Source organism: Anabrus simplex, chromosome 5 (assembly GCF_040414725.1).
Source record: "Anabrus simplex isolate iqAnaSimp1 chromosome 5, ASM4041472v1, whole genome shotgun sequence".
NCBI lineage: Eukaryota > Metazoa > Arthropoda > Insecta > Orthoptera > Tettigoniidae > Anabrus > Anabrus simplex.
The window spans coordinates 12,876,699-12,899,817 of NC_090269.1; the positions used below are offsets into that span (position 1 = coordinate 12,876,699).

General features: G+C 38.9%; 1 protein-coding gene across 2 annotated transcripts in view; it reads right to left on the minus strand.

Moving 5' to 3' along the window:
* Nucleotides 1-23,119, minus strand: part of LOC136874269 (transmembrane protein 209) — a 107,923-nt gene that overhangs the window by 17,990 nt on the left and 66,814 nt on the right. For both annotated transcript variants that reach the window (XM_067147893.2, XM_067147894.2), the window contains exons 7-8: nt 21,085-21,224; nt 7,309-7,537 (exon numbers count right to left, since the gene is read on the minus strand). In XM_067147893.2, the coding sequence (XP_067003994.2) occupies nt 7,309-7,537; nt 21,085-21,224 (369 nt within the window). The remainder of the gene's footprint in view (nt 1-7,308; nt 7,538-21,084; nt 21,225-23,119) is intronic.

A 23,119-nucleotide genomic window follows, 5' to 3' on the forward strand; every position in this document is an offset into this window, starting at 1 on the left:
ACGCACTAAGCAATCACGAGGCCGATACGTCACGGACAGTAGCCACCTCCCCGCCCGAAACAGTAAATGACGACACGTCCTCGCTACCCCCCCCCCCTCCCTCCTAACCAAGTAGCTCACAGACGACAGTACACCGCTACAACACAAGGTCGAAGACAGCTGAAACAAACCTACTCCCGCAGCACGGGAAGTAAAGTAAACAAACAGGACAAGGGTAAGTTCATATTTCCATACCTTCTAACACTAATAGCCTCCCTAGCCATTATGTTTCTAGACGACCAAAAGTAATTAACGTAATCTTTTTATGCCGGTTACAGGTCGTAATACAGACGATCCAATTTTTAACAAGTCTTTTAAACACCATACAGCAGACTTCATTCGTCAACAAGCCACACCTTTCCACCTAATTAGAGACAAGTGACGGGAAGAAAACCAAACGCTGTTTTAAGAAGACAAACATTTTACAAACAACTCAACAGGAGCATTTTACCAAAGATTCTACAAGTTTTCAGTAGCAAGTGCTTTTATTGAAAGAACTCACAAGATTTATAGTGAACCTAAGTCTTTTTAGCCCAATAAGTGTTTTTTAATATTAAGTTTAGTGTTCTATTAACAACCGCCTTCAATGCATCCTCCCACCTACATGCGTTCTACTAACATCTGCTTTTTAATGTTTTTATGTTTAATGTAAATCACGATATTTTCTTTAAGCTATTTTTACCTAAGCCAATTGTAAACAGCTGATGATGAATGCAATGCATTCGAAACATGTTCTGTGATTATTTTTAATGTCTTTTTATATAGCCTAAGGCTAAATAAAAGAGAAAGTATCGATTACGTGGAACCTTTTCTTCATTAATAAATTGGACTTTGATATAATGACAATCTGCTATAGCGAGTACTTTTTTTTGCCGTTACGAATTCTTGCCATAACGGACTTCTACTGTAGATGATAAGGGCCCGAAACAAGAAGAGGTTGTTGATGTTAAATAAATGGGAGACCCAATTTTGAGGCCAGATTTCAATAGAGCTGTGAGTGACCTAAATAGGAACAAGACATCTGGAACTGATGACATACCCACAGAATTACTGACTGCCTTAGGAGAAACCAGAATGGAGAGGTTATTTCATTTAGTGTTCAAGATGTATAATACAGGAGAAGTGCCATTAAATTTTAAATGATGTTATACCTACTCCCAAGAAAGCAGGTGCTGACAAATATGGAAACTACTGCACCATTAGTTTGGTACCTCACGCTTGCAAAAATTTTTACAGATGAAAGGAAAAGACAAGTTGAAGCTAAGTTGGGAGAAGACTAGTTTGGCTTCAGAACAAAATGTAGGAACACTAGATTCAATCCTAACTTTACATATGATCTTAGGGGATAGAATTAAGTACAAGCCCACATACATGGCATTCCTAGATCAAGAAAAGGCATTCGATAATGTTGATTGCACCAAGATATTTGAGATTCTGAAGGTGATCAGGATGAGAAAAAAAAAAAAAAAAAAGATTATCTATATCATCAACGGTTCGTCCTTCCAGCGAGCCAGGTAGGGTGTTTGAAAATGAGCGCCTTCCAAAGTTGCCTATTCAAAAAGATTTTGTTGTCGACGACAGATTCCCAATTCCATACTCTTCTCTCTACGTCTTCCCTCTTTTTCAAATAAGCACAGGGTAATCTTGTGCTATTCATTCGTTTAACATGCCCAAACCATTTCAGTCCAGATGACCTAAGTCTTTCCGTCATTGATTCATTATACCTAGGTTAGATAGAATCTCATCATTTATCACACGATCAAGTCGGGTCTTTTGGAGGGCAGTTCTAAGAAATTTCACTTCACAGGCTTGAATCCTACTACAATCCTTTGATGTTAGTGTGCAGGTTTCCAGAGAATATGTAAGGATGGGAATGAAATATGACTTGCACAAGATAATTTTTGTTCTTTGTGGGACCTTCTCATCCCATAGTAGGTGTCTAACGATACTGTAAAAGTTAGAGCCTTAGTTTATTCTGTTTGTTATTTCTATCTCAGCTCTATTATTACTAGCCATTACGCTTCATAAATATCGGAATTGGTGTACAACTCGGTGGCCCTGTATTTTTAAGTTGCATTGTGTATTATGCCTGCTGATTTTCAGTGCTACTGTTTTTGATGGGTTCAATTTCATTCCATAATCATCAAACTTCTTCACCATGCATTCAAATTATTTTGCACTCCCTCCCCTGTTCATCCCATATTGCCACATCATCTGCAAGCACCAGAGTCTGAAGATCTTTATTACCTTTTCCTTTTAGTTCCTTTAAAATCATATCCATAACTGTTATGAATAGAAGAGGTGATAAGGCACTTCCCTGTTGTACTCCTTTGGTTGTATTGAACCATCCAGAGTGATCATCTCCAATGGTGACACAGCTTTTGCAATTAGTATATAGCATTTGGATCTTCCTGATAAGGTACTCCGGTACACCAAGTTTTCTAAGACATTTCCAAATAGTTGATCTAGGAACATTATCATACGCCTTTTCAAGGTCCATAAACACAATAATTAGGTCTTTTCCTCTTTCCTGGTGTTTTTCTGCCAACATCCTCAAAGCAAATATCAGATCTGTTGTGCTTCTTCCAGTCCTAAAGCCATGTTGTTCCTCTTCTAAGGTAGGCTCTAGTATATCCCTTACTCTGGTTTCAATGATCTTCTCCATAATTCTACTGCCTTTCTTAAAGATAGGAACCAACATCCCTTTTGTCCAATCTTAGGTATTTTGTTATCCTTCCATATTGTTCTGAGAACTCTACACAGCCACTGTATTCCTGGTGGACCAGCAGCTTTAATCATATCAGCTGTAACTTCATCAGCTCCTGCTGACTTACCATTTCTCATCATAGGGAGAGCTTGCTCTACTTCCGTTCCTGTAATTGGGATATCCTCCTCTATTGTTTCCTGTCCTACATCCTCAACAGGGATGTTATTAGGGCCACTTAGGAGCTTGTCAAAATACTGTCCCATTGTATCCCTGATATCTTTCATACTGCAAACTATATTCCCATCTGCTGTCTCCAGAGCTGTAATTGCTTCTTTATCTGATCTTTTTTTTATTTTTACTATTCCACATATCATTTTCATATTCCCTTTACTGTCTTCTTCTAGTTTAATTGCAAATTCTTCCCAACTTTTCTCTTTTTCTTCCTGTACAATTCTCTTGACTTCCAACTTCCTGTATCTATATTCTTTTGCCATCTCTTCCAATTTATTGTTGTCTATTTGGTCGCTGTTTATTCTTCTGTCAGACTTAGTCACATCAAGAGCTTTGGCTTTATTCCTTTTCATTATGGGTTCTTTCACTTTATCATTCCACCAAGAAGTTATTTTCTCTCTCTTCTGCTTGTTCTTCCACATATTTTATCAGTGCTACCAAGCAGACTTGCCTTAAAATCATTCCATTCTTCATTACCTTTGTGTCTGTTGTTGGTATTTTACCTCTAATTTCCTCTTGAAACTGCTGTTTGACTTCCAGATCTTTCAATTTCCAGTCTTTAATTCGTGGTTTTCTCTTCCTATTTACTATAATAATAGGTTTGGTGACTTTTAGGTCAGCAATGAGGAGTCTATGGTCATTATCAAGGCTCTCACTAGGTATCACTTTTACATCATGCACCTTTTCTCCACTTAGCCTATCTGTGATGACAGGGTCTATCACTGATCTATACTGACCATCCCAGCTGTATCTCGTTATTTTGTGGCTATCCCGTTTCTGAAACCACAAGTTGGTTTCATGTACATAGATCGAGCAGAAGTTCACCCTCCTCATTTCTATTACCAAATCCATATGGACCAATAATTCCTTCATAACCTGACCTATCATTTCCTACCTGGACATTAAAATCCCCAATTATCATTATGTTCTCTTCATCAATGATGTCCTCTAGTTTTTCTAGGAAGCTTGCTTTTTGGTTGTCACTACAACCCTGCTGGGGAGCATAAGCTTGGATCACAGTTTGGGTTTCTCCATTTAGGTATATTTTAGCTTTGATTAATCTCTCATTCATGAAAGATGTCTGTTACACTATTAATGTCTTTATGGAGTATGAAACCAACTCCATTCCTCACCACTGCAGGATTACCACTCCAGTATAATTTATATCCATCCTCTAATATTCTTATGTTGCAACCTTTCCATTTGGTTTCACTTAGCCCTAGGATGTGAATATATCTACGGTTCATTAAATCTGTGATTTCGTTGCACTTTCCTGTTAGAGTCATAATGTTTAAGGTTCCAATCCGAAGCTTGTTTCTATGATCGGTTCTTCTCTTGCATCTTGAATTAACATCGGACATGACGTTGTCATTAGTTCCAAGAGTACTTGAAGTATTGTCCACATTCAGAATATGTTTCTTTCCGAGGCTCGTTTTCATTTTGAAAGCAACTGCATTGTACTCCTGTACTGACTTGCTGGGCATAATGTACTAGAGGATTTTCTTTCAGGGTGGTCTCCCTTAGCCTTTGGCAGTATCCTGTCTTAACACATTGCTGACCGGATGCTTGAGCTTGTCACATACCCTGTGGACCGGATATCTTTCTACTAAGCATACTAGGGTGCACTCGATTATAAAAATGTACGTAAATATTAAACCAGTCAAGATTTTATCTTTAAAGTTGGTATGAGTACTCAACCAATGCCCCTAGTAGTACTTCAACATATGTAAGACAAGCAAATGCGTGTTAATTCAACAACACATCATTAATGTTTACATCGTTGTCGTCGTCTGAGTTACTTGAATAAATAAACACACCAGGTAAATTACAGCGTGTAGAGGCTTGAATATCACTTCCACCATCAGTCACACATTCAGTTTCCACTAATTCATTATCACTATATCCATTTGAACGATCATCGGCATATAATTCTTATCGTCGTCAGCTAACACCGTATTCCGCGGGCGCTCCATCTTGTCATTGACTGAACCGGCAGAAAGAAAGTCGACGTTTCGAAACTAAATCAAAGAATAAAAGAGGCCGTGAATAAAAGAAAAGTGGCAGATAAACATCTACGATTTATTCTACTCAATGTGCAAGTTCGAAATAGTTCAATGTATGGTCAAGAGATGTCACAGGAAGACCGAAAACAATGTCGAGAATAAAACCGAGATTTCTCGGGGCCCGTCACCTACCGCTGGCGAGCGTACTACGAGATTTCTCGGGGCCCGTCACCCATGTGTTAATGCAAGGCAGCAGCTGATGAATTTGTGTGTTATTTCACACATAAGGGTCTTATCTTATCCAACCTTTTAAGGGAAAACTCCTCTGCTTGGTCTTCCCTTAGTTTGCTTGTATAGAAATCAGTCAGCGGTGATAAGAATGGGCTATGGGAAAGAAAGGATTGAGGCAAGGCTACAAGGAAATCAAAGAGGACTTAGGAACGAGAATCGCAATCCAAGGAGTGGAAATCAAAACTGAGATTTGCAGATGGTACAGTTATTTTAACCGAATCTGCAGTTTTGAAGGAGTACAAGATAAAAAGAAACAAATCCAAAACAAAACTAATGGACTGCACTCAGATTAGATTAGGAAATTATGTCATAAAGGAAGTAGATGAATATTGTTACTTGGGTAGAATAACTAATGATGGCAGAAGTAAGAAGGACATAAAATTCAGACTAAGACTTTTGTCTGGAGAGTGGCACTGTATGGAAGTGCAACATGGACGATAACTAGCTCAGAAAGAAAAGAGGAGCTTTTGAAATGTGATGTTACAGAAAAATGCTGAAGGCGAGGTGTGTAGATCAAATTACGAATGAAGAGGTACTGAATCAAATTGGTGAACAGAGGTGAATTTGGCAAAATATAACCAGAAGAAAAGATAGAATGATAGGATACATCTAAAGACGCCAGAACTTGTTCAGCGAGTTTTTGAGGGAAGTGTATGTGGTCAAAATGGTAGGGGTAGACCAAGGTATGAATATGACAAACAGATTAAAGTAGATTTAAGATGTATTTGTTACGTAGAAATAAAAAGGTTATCACAGGATAGGGTAGCTTGGAGAGCTGCATCAAACAAGTCTATGGACTGATGACCTGACAACAACAAATTATCAACACAAAATCAAATAAGGGAAATGCAGGAGTTGATAAAATAATGATTAAGCAAATAGGGCAATGAGTAAGTTACCATGACCAGCATAGTGAAAAGACAGACAGCAAGCCAATGACTACGATAATAGTGCAGGTCTATATGCCTACTAGTTCAGCCAATAATGAAGAAATCGAAAGAATATACAAAGTTTGTAGAAGTTTAATGCAATATGTAAAAGGAGATGAGAATCTAATTGTGATGAGTGGTTGAAATGCAGTGGTAGGCCAAGGAAGATAAGATAATGAAAAAGGAAAATGAAGGACTGGGATAAAGGATGGAAAGAGGAAGTCAGCTGTTAGAATTCTGCACTGATCATAAATTTAGTCCTTGCTAATACTTGGTTAAAATCCCATGAATGATGGCTGTATAGACTTGGAGACACTGAAGGTATCAAACAGACTTCATTAGGATTAGGCAGAAATTCAGAAACCAGGTGTTGGATTGCAAGACTTTCCCAGGAGCAAACATGGACTCTGGCATACAACTTGCTGGTCATGAAATGACGTCTGAAGTATAGACCGTTGTTACAGACAGGCCGCTAATACAGAACTTCTGCTAATGTTGTGGCTACTGGTAATAGGCCTATCATCAACGGCAAGGATTTTCCAGAATATAGTGCGCTGGTTTCTTTTCTTTCTTTCTTTTTTTTTTTTTTTTTTTACAGTTTGTTTTACATTGCGCCGAAACAGATAGGTCTTATGGTGACAATGGGATAGGAAAGGACTAGGAGTGGGATGGAAGTGGCCGTGGCCTCAATTAAGGTACAGCTCCATCATTTACCTGCTGTGAAAATGGGAAATTACGGAAAATCATCTTCAGGGCTGTCGACAGTGGGGTTTGAACCCATTATCTCCCGGATGCAAGTTCACTGCTGCGCACCCCTAACTGCATGGCCAACTTGCCCAGTGCGTGCTGGTTTTAATCCTATCTGGACGAGATGGTTGCCACTTTGAGCACGTTATGATGTCCATTCCTTACAAAATGAGGGGAGTTCTGTTCAAATTTCATGGCAATATTATCATTGGTATTGGAATTACTGAGGGAATACTGGGTTTAGTAGCGAGTGGGAAAACACTGTACTTTTACAAGACATGAATAATACTTTTGCTGAGAAATACATTTCAATCAGGTTTAGCTGAAATCATCCTACAATTCAAAGAATGTTCCTCAGTACCTCTAATTCGAGCTACAATGTATTCTTGATTCGTTGATGCTTCCAGGAATGGCACCAAGTTAGGTAGTGTAGGGATATTGTGCACAACTTGAGCCATTTGTGCAGTCTTTTTAAGTCTCTCTAGGCCGACAGATCCAAGCTTCATGTCAGTCAAACCATAGCGCTGAAAAGCTTCATCTACGGCATCAAATTCCATCACCAAGCGCTCCAAAACAGTCTGAGAGATCCACTGTGTTAAAAGAAAAAACAAACGTTAATATACAGATAAGGAATCACATATGAGAAATGATCTGTATTCTTGTCTTGAGGTTAAAATAATTTTGTGTGGCTATTTCTAGCCGAGTGCAGCCCTTGTAAGGCAGATCCTTTGATGATGGTGGGTGGCATCTGCCATGTGTAGGTAACGGCATGTTATTGTGGTGGAGGATAGTGTTATGTATGGCGTGTGAGTTGCAGGGATGTTGGGGACAGCACAAACACCCCCGCCCCCGGGCCACTGGAATCAACCAATGAAGGTTAAAATCCCCAACCTAGCCGGGAATCGAACCCGGGGCCCTCTGAACTGAAAGCCAGTACGCTGACCATTCAGCCAACGAGTCAGACTTGTCTTGAGGTGATGCAGTTCTTTTCAGGCACACCCCCAATGGAGGGGAGCTGCATGTACCTATTTAACCCACTCCCAATCTTAAATTTTTGGCAGTACCAGGCCTACAAGGATGGCAGCTTATAGCATTAACCATTATACCACAGAGAGAAGGAACGGTGGGTGGGTTAGGTGTATTTGTCAATGCTATTAACACATTACAAGCTTGATTACAAATATTGTATGTTTTTGAACAACATGGAGCCATGTAGGGGACGAGACAATTAGGTATCATCCTCAAAGATAATGTGTAATCATTGTAACTCTCTGAATGGGAACGGCTAGATAATATAACATTTTACAAGTGGAACTAAATAGACTTATTAAGTTACAATGAGAGTGAAGGTTAAAACACAGAGGCAGATGGAAGCTTCAGGTGGTATGCACCATTCCTGTAAAATGTAAAAATGTTCCAGTAGATTGGACAATTTATAGGACTATGAAAGACTGGCTATGTGGTTTACCGCAGCCGATTAAGAGTTCTCCTTTTGTGCTCAAGGTTCTAGGATAAAAAACCAGCTCAGTTGGTATTTAAGAATATTTAAATATACAGTAGTTATTCGCATATTAGACTCCCTTTTTTGCCACCTTTACAGCCAAAAAAGTAGGGGGGGTTCCAATATGCGATAACCTCAAATTTTGTGCAGTGAACACATGGCTTCCGGCCTATAAAGAGCTATAAATTATACATATATAAATATTCTACACCATTCTTTAACAAACTTAATGTATTTGAGTTATTCTGGCTATTTTCATCGGAAGGCAGTATTTCTAAATGTAAAGAGACAAATGGTGAACACGACTTTCAGGCCTACATGTAAAGTAAATATAGCCTGTTTTAGTAACTCATATCACATAATTTGTTTCATCTCATTAATTCCGCTGATCAGGTTGATATCGGGAAGAGTATACGGTTGTAAAAACTCGCTACGCAGATTTGACTCGCTTCATACTCGACCCCGTAGAGAAAAGGAAAAGGGTATCGTATTATCATATTATGCAATATTGATACAAAAGAACTCAATGGCCAGTCATTTGTCTCTGTCAGTTGAGCAGTAGGCCTACCACACAGTACCCCTGAGTAAATCTAATCATTGCCTTCATTTGAAATATCGTCTTGTGCCGCCAAGTTCCCTGCTACCGGCATGCCGTTATTCCAAATGACTGCATTTCGTCAGCTAAACTTTGAGAGCATTCGAGCTCCCGTCTTTCTTAAAATTTTTTAAAATAGTTTCGTTCCCGACTATAGAGTCCAAACTGAGAATTTATTCCCAAATGGTTTCTGGAGATGGTCTCTGATATTCCCAGTTGGTGTATGTGTAGCAGAAGCCACTCCTTCCAAATAAAGCCATGCTATAGAACGCATGCCAAACCACCAGCTGATAATTAGTGTATGTTAAGAGTTGTACTTCCGAATGTAATACATACCGACTGGAACAGTTCTTTGGATAATTGCGGCTGTTGACAGCCAAACCCTTATTTTTGAGTATATTTCATGCTTTTTCTCCACATTTATCACACCAGGATTTACTTAAACAGCTGTAAAGGAGATCAGGTATCTACAGGTATGGTGGTAATGTGTTTTATCATCATAATGTTTAATTTCGTACGATCGTTGTCTCCATTTTTTAATTAACGCACCGTATGTTTCTTTTTGCTATTTGTTTAATGCCGCACTAACACATGGAAGGTTTTTGGCGATGGAAGGGTGGGAGATTGGGAAGGTAGCGGCTGCGGCCTTCATTAAGGTACAGCCCGAGCATTTACCTGGTATGAAAAAGGGAAACCACGGAAAACCATCTTCAGGGCTGCCGACAGTGGGGTTCGAACCCACTATCTCCCGAATGCAAGCTCAAAGCTGCGCGACCCTAACCGCACGGCCACTTGCTCGGTGTATGTTTTATCTGGAGTCTCTGCAAAAATGTAAACCCTCTTTCAGCTAATGTAATATTTCATAAAATCCTAAACTGTAAATCGGGGATAGAGAGTGCGTTACCCTCTCGAGTTCCCCTTCAACTTAGTTTGAGGCGACTATGATTTTGAAACCTTTTCTCTTTTCTGTAAAGTGTTAAATTAACCTCCATTCTAGTCACCTCAGTAGCTTGGGATTAGCCTCTGCATCATTGGGCCGAGAGCCCAATTAGGGTTTTTAATTTTCCAGGAGTGCAAGTGTACGCCTCCACTCTTGTGTTCGGGCCAGTAATTAAACCTTTTCTTCTTTCAATGAAGGCCCAGTAGTTTGCGAAAAAAAATTCAATTGTAAATTGTGCCTAGAGAAGCCAAAAATTGTAAGGTTTTGTGTAATGTTGCCTTAAGCAGGCTGTAAGAAATTGGTTAATGTTGGAGAGCATGTAAGCTCTTTTCTAAGTTTCCTGTAATATTGAGGGGTACCTTTGGAAGGCCGTAAATTGTTACTGTTGGAGCCAAGTGCTCATGAACACTGTGTATTGGCAGATATCTCTCCTTATCTAATTAACGTAACATTTGCGAATGGTAAAATTGGAGCTTGAAGCTCAAGACTTGTACATTACCTATCCTTGGGTTTTCGATTTTGTATCTCTATTGCTATTTTGTACCTGATTATCAGTACCTGAAAATATTGTTTGTTAAGTTTGAGATTCTAAAAGAAATATAACCTTTATTTAAAGTTTTAAATTAATTTTTGATATCATAGTTAGACCCATTTAAGCCCACACCTTATTTCACCTCTCTGCGTTCCACAGATAACCCCAGAACAATTATTATTATTATTGACATGATATAGGCTTTTGATGTGTCAAGAAAATAAGGTGAAATTCTTTACGTTTCGCAGAGAACTAGGCTCTGTGTCATCAGAAGAAAATCTCGACTGTCCTCGAGAAAGGCTTCTGAAGGTCTATTCACACATATCCATGATGTGTCAGTGCCGTCACGCGTCAGTTCCGTGAAATTGCATCAGTGTCAGTGATGATTCATGTCGTTCCTTTGAATCTGACTGCCGTGTCCACACTTGTCCGGCGCAGTGCCGTGCTTTCTGCGTCAGTGCAGTATCCGTTCCGTGATGTTGAATATTGTCGCCAACGATATTTTTGCTGTTTCACAGACGTGTTCTTCTGTGAAGTTTGTACGCGCTTGTGAATATAAAATGAGCAACGAACAACTTATTGAACTGGTTCGCAATCATCCTCTTCTTTATGATTTATCAGAACTGAAATACATGGACAGCGGTTTCAAAAATGATCTTTGGAATAAAATAGGAAAGGAAATGAACGCAGATGGTAAGTACCTATTGTATTTAAGTATTGTTATACGCATAAGCTATTTATATTTTCAGTTTGAAGTACTGAGTGAAGCGATTAAATAATATATTGAGTAGGTCATGTATAGGAAGTACAATCTACAGTATATCAAAATACAATTTGATCAATACTCATTACTTGGAGTTTCCCACACTTCCGTGCATTTTCTCAACCAATCAGTTATTACAAATAGTGTACACACAATATTTTTACATGTAGGATATAGCTCCCAGTAGGCCTATATCACCGTCTTAGGTAACCTTCCATTATGTACTGATTCTCTCTTCTTGCCATGGAACAGATCCAGCCTCTGAAGTGAAGTAATCCTTGAACACTTCTCGTACATGAAAGGCGCCTTTTGTTGTATTTTCACCCTGCATAGGAAAATTTTCAAGTTTTGTGTCTTCTGTACATTTATTTGTAGTTGTTTGTTCGCTTGTAAACGTATTTGGACTATATTTTTTGATGAAGTTATGTAGAATACAGGTTGAAAGTACTTTGTAATCTACGTTTTCTGGTTTGGCCTCAATTCACCTGTTACGAATTCTAAATTTTTGGGCCAAAATGCCAAATGTATTCTCAACCATCCTTCTGACATGACATAGGCGGTAATTGAAGATACGTTTAGAATGATTCAAGTCTTGCCGCGGGAATGGTCGCATTAAATATGTTTTTAGAGGAATTGCTTCGTCACCCACAATGACATGTGGAGTCTTAAAAGATGTGCCTGGCAATGCAGCATTTCCTGGTATAGATACTTGCATGTGCCTCGTTGAAGTGCTTTGCCTAGATTACTATTTCCAAAAATTCCACCATCACTGTTTTTTTCAATATGCGCCAACATCGACAGCAATGACATTGTACTGCCCGTCAACAAATGCCAACAGAACAATTGAATATGTCTTCTTGTAGTTATAGTACAGAGATCCACTATTTGAGGGAGCTTGGAGGGTAATATGCTTGCCATCCAAGGCTCCCAAACAATTCGGGAAATTCCAACATGAACGAAAGTCATTAGCAATAGATTTCCACATCGCTATTGTAGGATTTGGCAAGTATCCGTGACAATCTTGTGCACTGCGCTATGCCCCAAGCAGCAACTGAATGAATTTTTTTGTAGGGAATCTCCAGTAGCTAGGTACCTAAAAACTTTTATAGTGATGAATCATGGCTACATTTAAGTGGCTATGCAAATAGTCAAAACAATCGCTACTGGTGCGCAGAAAATCCCCAGCAGCTGAATGTTTGTCCACTTAATGATGTAAAGATAACAGTTTAGTACTCAATAAGTGCTTGCAGAATTATAAGGCCTATATTTTTCCGTGAAACCATAAACGCTGATCGATATATAGACCTGTTTCTCAGAACATTCTTTCAAGAGCTGATGGAAGAAGCAAGGAGTAATGGTTAGTTCATGCAAGATAATGCAACGGCACACGCTGCTAATCGGTCTATGGAGGTAATCAGTAAGTTTTCGAAGATCGTGTGGTTAATTATCCCCCCAGATCTCCTGATTTAAATCTCCGTGATTATTACCCGAGCCAACGGCCGTAGCCGTGTTGAAACACCGGATCCCGTGAGATCTCCGAAGTTAAGCAACATTGGGCGTGGTCAGGAGTTGGATGGGTTGCCACGCGCTGTTGGTGGGGGGTAAGGGGATGGAGGAGCAGAAAGGAACTGGCCACCCTACCGCACGTAAACTCCGGCTCAGGAGCACCTCTGCGGAGGTTCAGACCTGCCTTCGGGCAGAATAACCCTTACCTTTACCTTATTACCCGGGGGATGTTGAAGGGAAAAGTGTATGTGAACAACCCTCACACAAGAGAAGAACTACAAGAGATCATTACACAAGTTATTTCGAACATCACACGGGCTGAGATTCGCAGAGTGTGTGCAAACCTATTCACGAGGTGTCAGGCGTGCTTGACAGCTGAGGGACAACATTTTCAACATCAAATGTAATGCCAGGTAGGTTTTAGACTAATAGTTTCACTAGAAATGGATTTCTATAAGTGTGAATTGCCGTGAGTAGTGGGGAGGAAAAGCGCGCATTATACCGGCTAGTGACGGAGTGTCATTGCACCAGCCGTGCTGAACTCTGAGTGGTGCTGCGGATTGAGCTAAAAAAGACCCTGTACAGGTCTGATGCTTGCTTGCAATGCGTGGGTTGGACACAAAATTATTCACCTATTTGTGCGACGTCATCAGAGCTGCAGTAGGCCTACGCTTCGGAGGCGGGACTTCTTAACTATGAAACACATATGTGATATACATGTTGATTCCTTCGACACGTTTTCATTGCGGGGGTCGTATGGACGAAACTATTTACAAATTTGTGTGATGTCATCAGAGCCGCAGTAAGGCTTGTGCCCACTTCGAAGCGGAATCGTTGTTCTTCTCTGACGAATTACGTCGAGGGGTCTTGTATGCAAGATTTATTTTCTTCATTTTCTTCGTCTTGAAAAAGCCAAGGGGGATTCTAATACATGAGGGGGTCTAATACACAAGTAAATATGGTAATAGATACAAAATGATGATAGAACACAAGGTAGGTGCTTGTGCATATGTGAATCTGCATCTCCAAACTTCAAGAATCTGACATATAAGATTCTATAAACATTAATATATATCTTTCTATTGTCAAGTAAATTAAATTGTACTGTACGATTTTGCGCCTAGCAGCATTTGCAGGCTTGATCCTTAAACTATTTAATTTTTCATCGAGTTTTCATAAACATTTGGAAGCACAGTGCTGGTCTGCTCACCAAGAACTTGTGTCTTGCTTCATTTATGTGACTGAACCTCGACTTCATGATTTTGGGAACTCTCAACACGCAGTGCTAATTCCTAAAGTGTTACAGTGCTTCATGTACTGCAACTGGTGAAAGATTTATACAACACCTATTGTTTTCCTGTGCATTGTTCTTTTTATTTTAAGTGATCGGCTGATGATGACCCGGAACAGTGGTCGAAACCGGTACCGCTTGTAATTATCTAGGAATGTAACATTACATTTCTAATACTACTTGTATTGAAAAGGATGAACCATTATATATCTTATTTTAATTTAATAGTGAATCGTGGATGCATGAGTTGTCATTATAAGGACACTAATACAAGTGAATTATGTTGATATTCAGATTGCAGTACACTACAAAATCTTACATTAAAATACAGAACCAGAACAATATGATCAAGGTCAAAAGTTTTACAGCGAATGGTATGTTCAGTATAGTCCGGCCCCGCAGTGTAGGGGGCAATGTGTCCGCCTGTCACCCGGCGGCCCCGGGTTTGATTCCGGGTCGGGTCAGGGTTTTTTAATTGAAAATGTTTAATATCCCTGGCCTGGGGACTGGGTGTCTGTGTCGTCCTTAACATTCCTTTCCTCACATTCAACACTTTACACTTCCGCCATTTACATAATACACGCAGGTTCCTCACATATGGTGCAATAGGGGGAAAAGATCTCTATAGGTCAATGCCCCAAACAAATAGCACTTTAAAAACAAAAGTTCAGTATACAATCTACAATCCAACTTTTGAGGCTTCTTAGAAAATAGATTCAACAGTTTACGTTTCTTTTCTTTTTGTAAACATTCCCTGATAGGGGAGGATACTAACCCCTCAGTAACCCCCCTGGCTACGCCCCTGCCCTGTATATGATATGTATATAAATGTAGTGACATTGTATTGCAATTTTCTATACCATTGTAACTAGGAAATATGTAATTACAATGAAGTTTATCATATGTAACTCCTTCATGAGTCACACAGTCTGATAGGAAGTAACTGTAACGATTATTCCACTTGAAAACACAAAATTCATGCAACCTTCATTCAATAACAGGTTTTAATATTACACATCATGTTATGCTTATCCCTGCAACTCACACACCACACATAACACTATCCTCCATCACAATAACACACAGTTACCTACACATGGCAGATGCCGCCCACCCTAATCGGAGGGTCTGCCTTACAAGGGCTGCACTCGGCTAGAAATAGCCACACAAAATTATTATGTTATGCTTAAAGGATAAAGAACCACATACATAATCACGTAAAAAAAAAAAAAAAAAAAAAAAAAAAAAAAAAAAAAAAAAAAAAAAAAAAAAAAAACCACCCACCTGGCTGAATTTTCACTACATTCAACATTCAACATAAAATCCAGTCATCCAACTGCTGCAGAAACAGATTTATGCATGGAAGAAATACACAGATGTTACAAGTTCTTTTGGAAATGCAAATGAGACTGCATTGGTCATTTCATTACCACCATTCACTGTAAATGCCAACTCCGACACACCAATGCTCTTGCCATCACAAGCCTTGACGCAAGTGTGATAAACAGATGTATGTTGTATGTATGTTGGGTATTCAGCCCGAAGGCTGGTTTGATTCTCTGCAGCTCCGCCAACACCTGTCATAAATAGCCTAGGCATCACTGAAGAGGCGTACTAGGGAAATGAGGAGTGAGGTAGTTTCCCGTTGCTTTCCTCACTGAGCCAGCCGTTGCTATTACATATCAGTCTGCCAAGCCCACTGAAATGCATGCACCAACCAACCCTATGAGCGATATTTTCACACCATTCATAACAGGGACTGGCTGCATAAGGAAGGGTATTACTAGCATCACTCATACCTCAGTCACTTTCACATTGTCAAAGCCAAGGATGAGACTGAGACAGGTCAATGAAAGTAACAAATTTGATATAGCCCATACCAGAAGACATAGTGCAGTATAAACACTACATCTCGCCAGCAAAGGCATGATATAACTTGAAAACAATATTCTCTCACCCATGGGTAAATAATGCAAGTATCGAGCTTGAATTATTTATTGTTATTATTTTACAATTATTATGACTTGTGATGTACATCCATTCAGTATTATTATTATTATTTACGTAATCGAATGATAGTATTGTGTGTGAGGTTATGTCATGAAACATGTGCTGTACATAAATATTTATATGAGTTCAGTTAATGTAAATACCTGTAAATTAATATTATATAATTTATTATTATTATTTAATTTATTCTTATATATAATTTGTAATCCGCTATGAAATTTTGAAACACACTGTAACTTCCAGAAAAGCACTATATGATGGTAGAATATTCTGTACATTATAATCATGTTATTAGGCACTCTAGAATTTTCAGGAAGGTATTTTTTTGTAATGTAGCTTTCTGGAAGCCTGGCCAGGCACATATATAAGGAGGTGGTCTTGATGGTAACGACAAGTAATTGTTTAGTAGAGTTATGGTGTAGCAAGAATATACTTGTGACCTCGTGTAGTTGTGACATGCAGTGGTTGCAGTCTCCATGTTGAAGTAACCGGCAGTTGTTTAAAATGGCGGCTTTGTTGACGTTCTCCGAGCGAAGTCTTTTGTTTGTGATACTGCGATTAAGGTTGTGTGTGTGTTAATTTTTAAATAGATGTGAATAAATAACTGTAACAACTAACAGCATTTCGTGAGCGTCTTTGTGGATACGTTACCTTGTATTATGAACACTCCATCTAAATTTCTTGTAAACATTTTGATTACAAGATTTGAGATATAGGTCACGGCACTGATAACGCTTACTAGACCAATGTCGAGGTACACTTGACAGTGAAGTCCACTGTTACAAGTCCGATATCGAGTATCACTCAACATATATTTTGACAGTCATTGTTAAGAAATTTATAAATGGTCCGTTATTGGACATTATAAATTTTCCAGCTAACTCATTCCGAATGAGTATGGTATTATAAATTTACTCATTTGGAACATATATTTCATATTCCCTATGGGAATCAACATCTATATCATCGGGAGGAAGTCTCTCGCTTCTGTGTGCATTACAGCACAGAGCCGTGACTATATCCTTGTACTACTTTCTGCCGTGGCACTTCTCTCGTAATTCATAAATGCCAACCCTTGTCGCGTTACAAAGTATTCTAAGACACATTAATGCATAATTTGTCCTCGTCTTTGAATTGTGTGATTTTTTTGTTGTTGCATGAGGTTATATTTGCCAGTGATTTATCCAAGTGAATTATTTGAATACTCTAGTTCCACCTGCCGAGCCGGCCTCGTGGTGTAGGGGTAGCGTGCCTGCCTCTCACCCGGAGGCCCCGGGTTCGATTCCCGGCCAGGTCAGGGATTTTTATCTGGACCTGAGGGCTGGTTCGAGGTCCACTCAGCCTACGTGATTAGAATTGAGGAGCTATCTGACGGTGAGATAGCGGCCCTGGTCTAGAAAACCAAGAATAACGGCCGAGAGGATTCGTCGTGCTGACCCCACGACACCTCGTAATCTGCAGGCCTTCGGGCTGAGCAGCGGTCGCTTGGTAGGCCAAGGCCCTTCAAGGGCTGTAGTGCCATGGGGTTTGGTTTGGTTTTAGTTCCACCTGCCGGGTTAGGCCCGGTGGTCAGTATTTATATACATTTGAGTTCATTCTAGAAGTTACAAGAAGTGGAATTGACGTCAGGGGAGCGGGAGAGTCAGCTGATTGAGTGCGATGGTTGCCAGTATGTGAAGGACAAGGGCGGAAGAAGGTAGTTTTGAAATGAATATGCAAAGTAAGTCCGGAGTATTTGTATCACAGTACAATCAACTAGATTCACAGTTTAAACCTTTCAAATGCTATGGAAAATACTATTTACAAAATGTATCCAACAAGGTGCATTTAGTTTATTCAAATGATTCACTTGGATACTGGCAAACATAACCTCATGCAATATAGTGTAAAACAAAAGCTAAAGGTTTGCACCTATTCAATACCCTTAAAAAAGTTACACATATTAAGCTTACAATAAACAGTACTGAATAGCTGGAAACCTTAAGCTTTTGTTTTTGTTTTACACTATATTGCTCTTCAATACAGATTAATATGAAATTTATTACCTACGATACCTATAACCTCATGCAACGAAAAAAAAAAATCACGATTCAAAGACGAGGACAAATTATGCTGGCTCCCCTGTGCATATGCTTTATTTTTTTTGATTATTGTACTATTTGCATTTTTTATATGCTTTGTACCTGCACGGAAAGTGCCCGACGCCCTTAAAACATTGTCATTTATCAAACTTTACCATGATGAGGGGAGGAAGTCTCTCGCTTCCATGTGCATTGCAACACAGTACAATGACCCCCACGGGCCCTACCCTTGTACTATTTCCTGGCTGGCACTCTCTCCTTTAAAACTATGAGACCATTTAGGTTCGGCATTAAAAAAAACCAATGTTGTTTCATCGGCATTGACAATATTGTTTGGTTCATACAAATTGATTATATGAGGCACACTTTATCGCCAACTGTCCGCATCGCCAGAGTTCGCGGATTCTGCTTCTCCACACACTGCCTGCTTCGTGATATTGTGGCGTTCCTTACAACGCTGAATACAAAAGAATTATGATTTCACTCAAACTCAGCAAACATTAGGCACACTGTAGACACATTGAAGTGAGTGAAAGTGCGGAAAGCTACGCCTGCACGTTCCGGAAGACGCATTCTATCATGACGTGGATACATTTTGAATTTAAATTACTCTGTAAAGTACTATTTTTTTTTTAACGTAAAGGTAGTTTTGAATTAAAAGTCTGAATTTTGGTAATGGGACTGATACTGTTCTTCAAATTACGAATTATCTGTATTTTGAATTACACATTTACACGTCATAAATTTGAAGTCCCAATTCTCATCGTGTTAAATCTATATTTTAAAAAACTCACTTATCGCATCACAAATTTTCGCTATTGCCGCTTAGTACGATCACATTTTAAATAACATGCAAAACCACATGTTTCCAAAAACGAGCGTTTCTTTGAATTCGATGGGATTTTGAATGAACCGATTTTCAATTATCAAGGTTGTACTACATATTTCAGTGCCTGGTTAGATGGAAGAGAAGGTCCGAAGGCCTTGAACTTACCAGGTAAAATAAAACATTACTAATTTACTTTTACTCACTATTTACATGTGTCATTTTTAATTTCCCTTGATTCACAACAATTTAAAGAATTGGTGTGTGTATGAGAAATGGCTTCTGGATCATAACAATCTACATTTTTGGAGGTCGACACTACTTCAGGTGTTAATAGGATATCTCGTTTAATCAATGGGTGGGGGATGGGTGATATACAGTAGAACCTCGATTATACGTTCCCGGAAGCTATGTTTTCCCATATAATTTGTTCCCGCGAACATCCTAATTAAATCACACTGTAAAAATCCCACATTATTTGTTCCTTGAAGAAACGATTTCCAGTATCAACCGTCCAGAAATTTCAGTCCCATCAACGCTAAATACTCTATCATGTGTTTTTCAAGAAACTGTATCCCACGAAAGGACGGCTACGGCACACTTACGGATCTTGGTGTTAACGTCCCGTCATTGCGGTAATTTGAGGAAGTACTATACCGGAAAAGCGATCGGCGGTGAACTTGCATAAGGGATCTTAGCATCGCATTCGGGTGGTAGGAAGTTCCTCTCAATTTACAATGGTGGTGATGGAACATTTAATCACCTTTATGAACTTAAAATACAAGGTGAATAAATGCAACTAAGGATGTGAAAATATCTCACTTCTTTTCAAATGCATAAATGTGTATGCTGGATTTTTTTCATTGCCAATAGAGAATGAATATTACATAAAAAGAACATTTTAAAGTCTGTATTGTCAACCTTAACAACTGTTATGGTTCCTTTTCAGAAAATTCCACCTTTACATTACCAAACTGGTTTATTTCTGATCAGGATAACATTATCAGTGCATGTTTCCTCTTTTTTAAAAGACATCTTCAGCCATTAAAGAAACAATGTTATAAAAAATCAAAGATACAATTCCATTTCCAAAATCACATTGCTCAAGTCACAGAGTATATTATCTGCACTTGCAGGAAACTTTTATTCATACGAAATGAAGCAACTGCTCATTTGAGTGAGCCACTTCTCCACTGCTCCTGAGAAGTTACAAACTTTTCTTCATACTACCCAATGAGTGCGCCAACATGCCCACAACAACAATGAAGTGCCAAGATTTTTGACTGTCCTTCAAAAATAGACTACCTCAACTGGGATAAAACCTACAAACTTGGGATCCACTGGAATGGATACAATGGCTGAATTAATTTAATTACTGGCAGATGACAAAGAATTCTTTTTTGCCAGTGGTGCACTACCACACTGAAGGTTTTTGGCAACTCAAGGATGGAAAATGGCTAGGAGTGGGAAGGAAACGGCCATGATCTTAATTAGGGTACAGCCCCAGCATTTGCCTGATACGAAAATGGAAAACCACAGAAAACTATCTTCAGGGCTGCCGACAGTGGGATTCAAACCCACCATCTTCCAAATACAGACACAGAGATGCTTAACATGCCAACAACTGTGAATAAATAATGTTATTGGCTTTACGTCCCACTAACTACTTTTATGGTTTTCAGAGATGCCAAGGTGCCAGAATTTAGTCCCGGAGGAGTTCTCTTACGTGCCAATAAATCTACCAACACAGAGATGAGGTATTTGAGCACCTTCAAATACCATCAGACTGAGTCAGGAGTGAACCTGCTAAGTTGGGATCAGAAGGCCAGTGCCTCAACCATCTGAGCCACTCAGCCCAGCAACAACAGTGACATGGAGTGCCAAGACATTTTGACAGTCCTGCAAAACTAGGCTTACTTGGCCAGAATCGAACCTGTAAACTTGTGCAAAAGTAAATCACTGATTATAATCAGTGAAAACGATAATTATCATTAATCTTAAATGATGAAGCCTGTCCCAGTGGAGAAGGATTTAAGATTACAGAGAGAAAGGAAAATGCTACATTACTAGTTTACGATACTGAGGACCATACCATCCGTAAATTAGAATTCCACTGTGTTAGCATACTGGGTTTAACTCCCAGACGACGCCATAGTTCCAAACTCTTGTGCTTTAGAGATGAAGGTGAACCTCCCTCAGCAGTCAGTGCTCCAGGACTTGCAGTGTTCAGAGCTGTGAAAACAGAAATGATTACACCCCTAGAATAAGAAACCAATATTCGAAGGGAGAAATAAGTGACATCCACAGATAAAAAATGTACAATTCCTTGTAAAATAATGTTTAGTAATGTGTGCATACGGTACTTATATAGCTGGGACATATTACAGTATATACAAAAATCAGAAAATATTCTACTTATTTTCGTTTAAACTATATAACCATAACTTACTATTCATTTCCACCTCTTAACAACAAAATAATTATTTCCTGCTGCACACACCACAAAATACTTCCATTAAATGCTTATCACTAGAGCCTGCATTTCCATGCAAATGTATGTTTTTAAATAAGCTGGTTACATCTGTCAAACTTTGCAAATATTTTTTTTATGGCTTAACGATTCCAAATAACCGTTCTTTTTCCCTGCATGTTTTTGGCCTTTTTAGAAACAAATTCATGCATAATGCATATTTTGGTCTTAATAGCAAATATTTGGACATTTAATATTGCATAATATGACTTTTCTTGTGGCGCATATATAATGTTAACTTGCATGATAGTGCCTTTTATGAATGAAGGTTTGCAGAATTTGAGACCATTTTTCTACATTATACAGTATGTCTAATACTGAGAGATGGAGAAAATGTATTCTTGGCATTCTATGTGACAACCAAAGTTAGTACATAAGGTAGAGGTCCTATAATCCAATTAACCACACTTTCTTTCCTGTTGCTTGAGTAAACATTGACATAAGCCGGAAGGCCCCACGCCAATCTCTGTAATTCTTCGGAATTGTGCATTACTCATTAGTGGCTCACTTTTTCATCTATATTAACCGAACAAAATTAAACTTGTATTGCACTACTCTGATGCTACATTACTGAGCTAGCAACTTACAAACCTTGGTTTTGCAATGAACCCTCTTCAGCTGTTATTCTGGATTTTCTTACCCAGAACTCTCACTCATCACACGTCTTTGTCATTGCAGCAGGCAATCGTTACCAGTTTTTGAGGACATTCAAATGTGTCTGCCATCATCGCATGGAGAAGTAGCTCCGGCAGCTAGAGACAGGTTGAACAAAGTGATCTGTTCAAATCCTGATTTTGAATTTGTCAAGTTTATATAAATCTATTACAGAACTATTTAAAATAGTGTTTTTAAATTTTTGATATAAGTTTATATAAGACCTATTGTGATGAAAATGCAAAAGACATACAATTTCACCTCACTTCGTTCCAAATGTCTTCATTTAAGTATGCACCTGTCACTTCTTGTGACGTAGAAAGATCATTTTCTCTGCTTAAGAATGTGCTGACAGATAAATGGATCAGCTTAAATTAAGACAATTTGGAGAAATTAGTTGTTGTACAATGTTTCAAAAGGAACTGAATTTTGATAGTGCATATTTTCTAGTTTATTGTGCATGTTTTGCTACATGATAGTGCATGAATATTTTGAGATTTGGTAGTGCACGAAAATCTGGGATCTATTTATCACTATTATCCAGTGAAGGAAATATATTAGATACAGAAGCTCCATGTACTGATGGGAGTAGAACTGTCTAATAATAATGGTAGTTTTTATGTCCCACTAACTACATTTTTATGGTTTTTGGACATGCTGAGGTAACAGAATTTTGTCCCACAGGAGTTCTGTAATGTGCCAGTAAATTTACCGACACGAGCCTGATATACTTAGAGCACCTTCAAATACCACAAAACTGAGCCAGGATTGAACTCGCCAAGTTGGATTCAGGTCAGTGCTCTACCGCCTGAACTACTCAGCTCGGCGGAACTCTCTAATAACCTTGGTTATAGTGGTAGGGAATGATCTGTTTCTACTTGCATAATTCCTCCTCTTCCTTTAAAATGTATAGGCCACCTATCCAGGGGGAGAAGTTACCTGA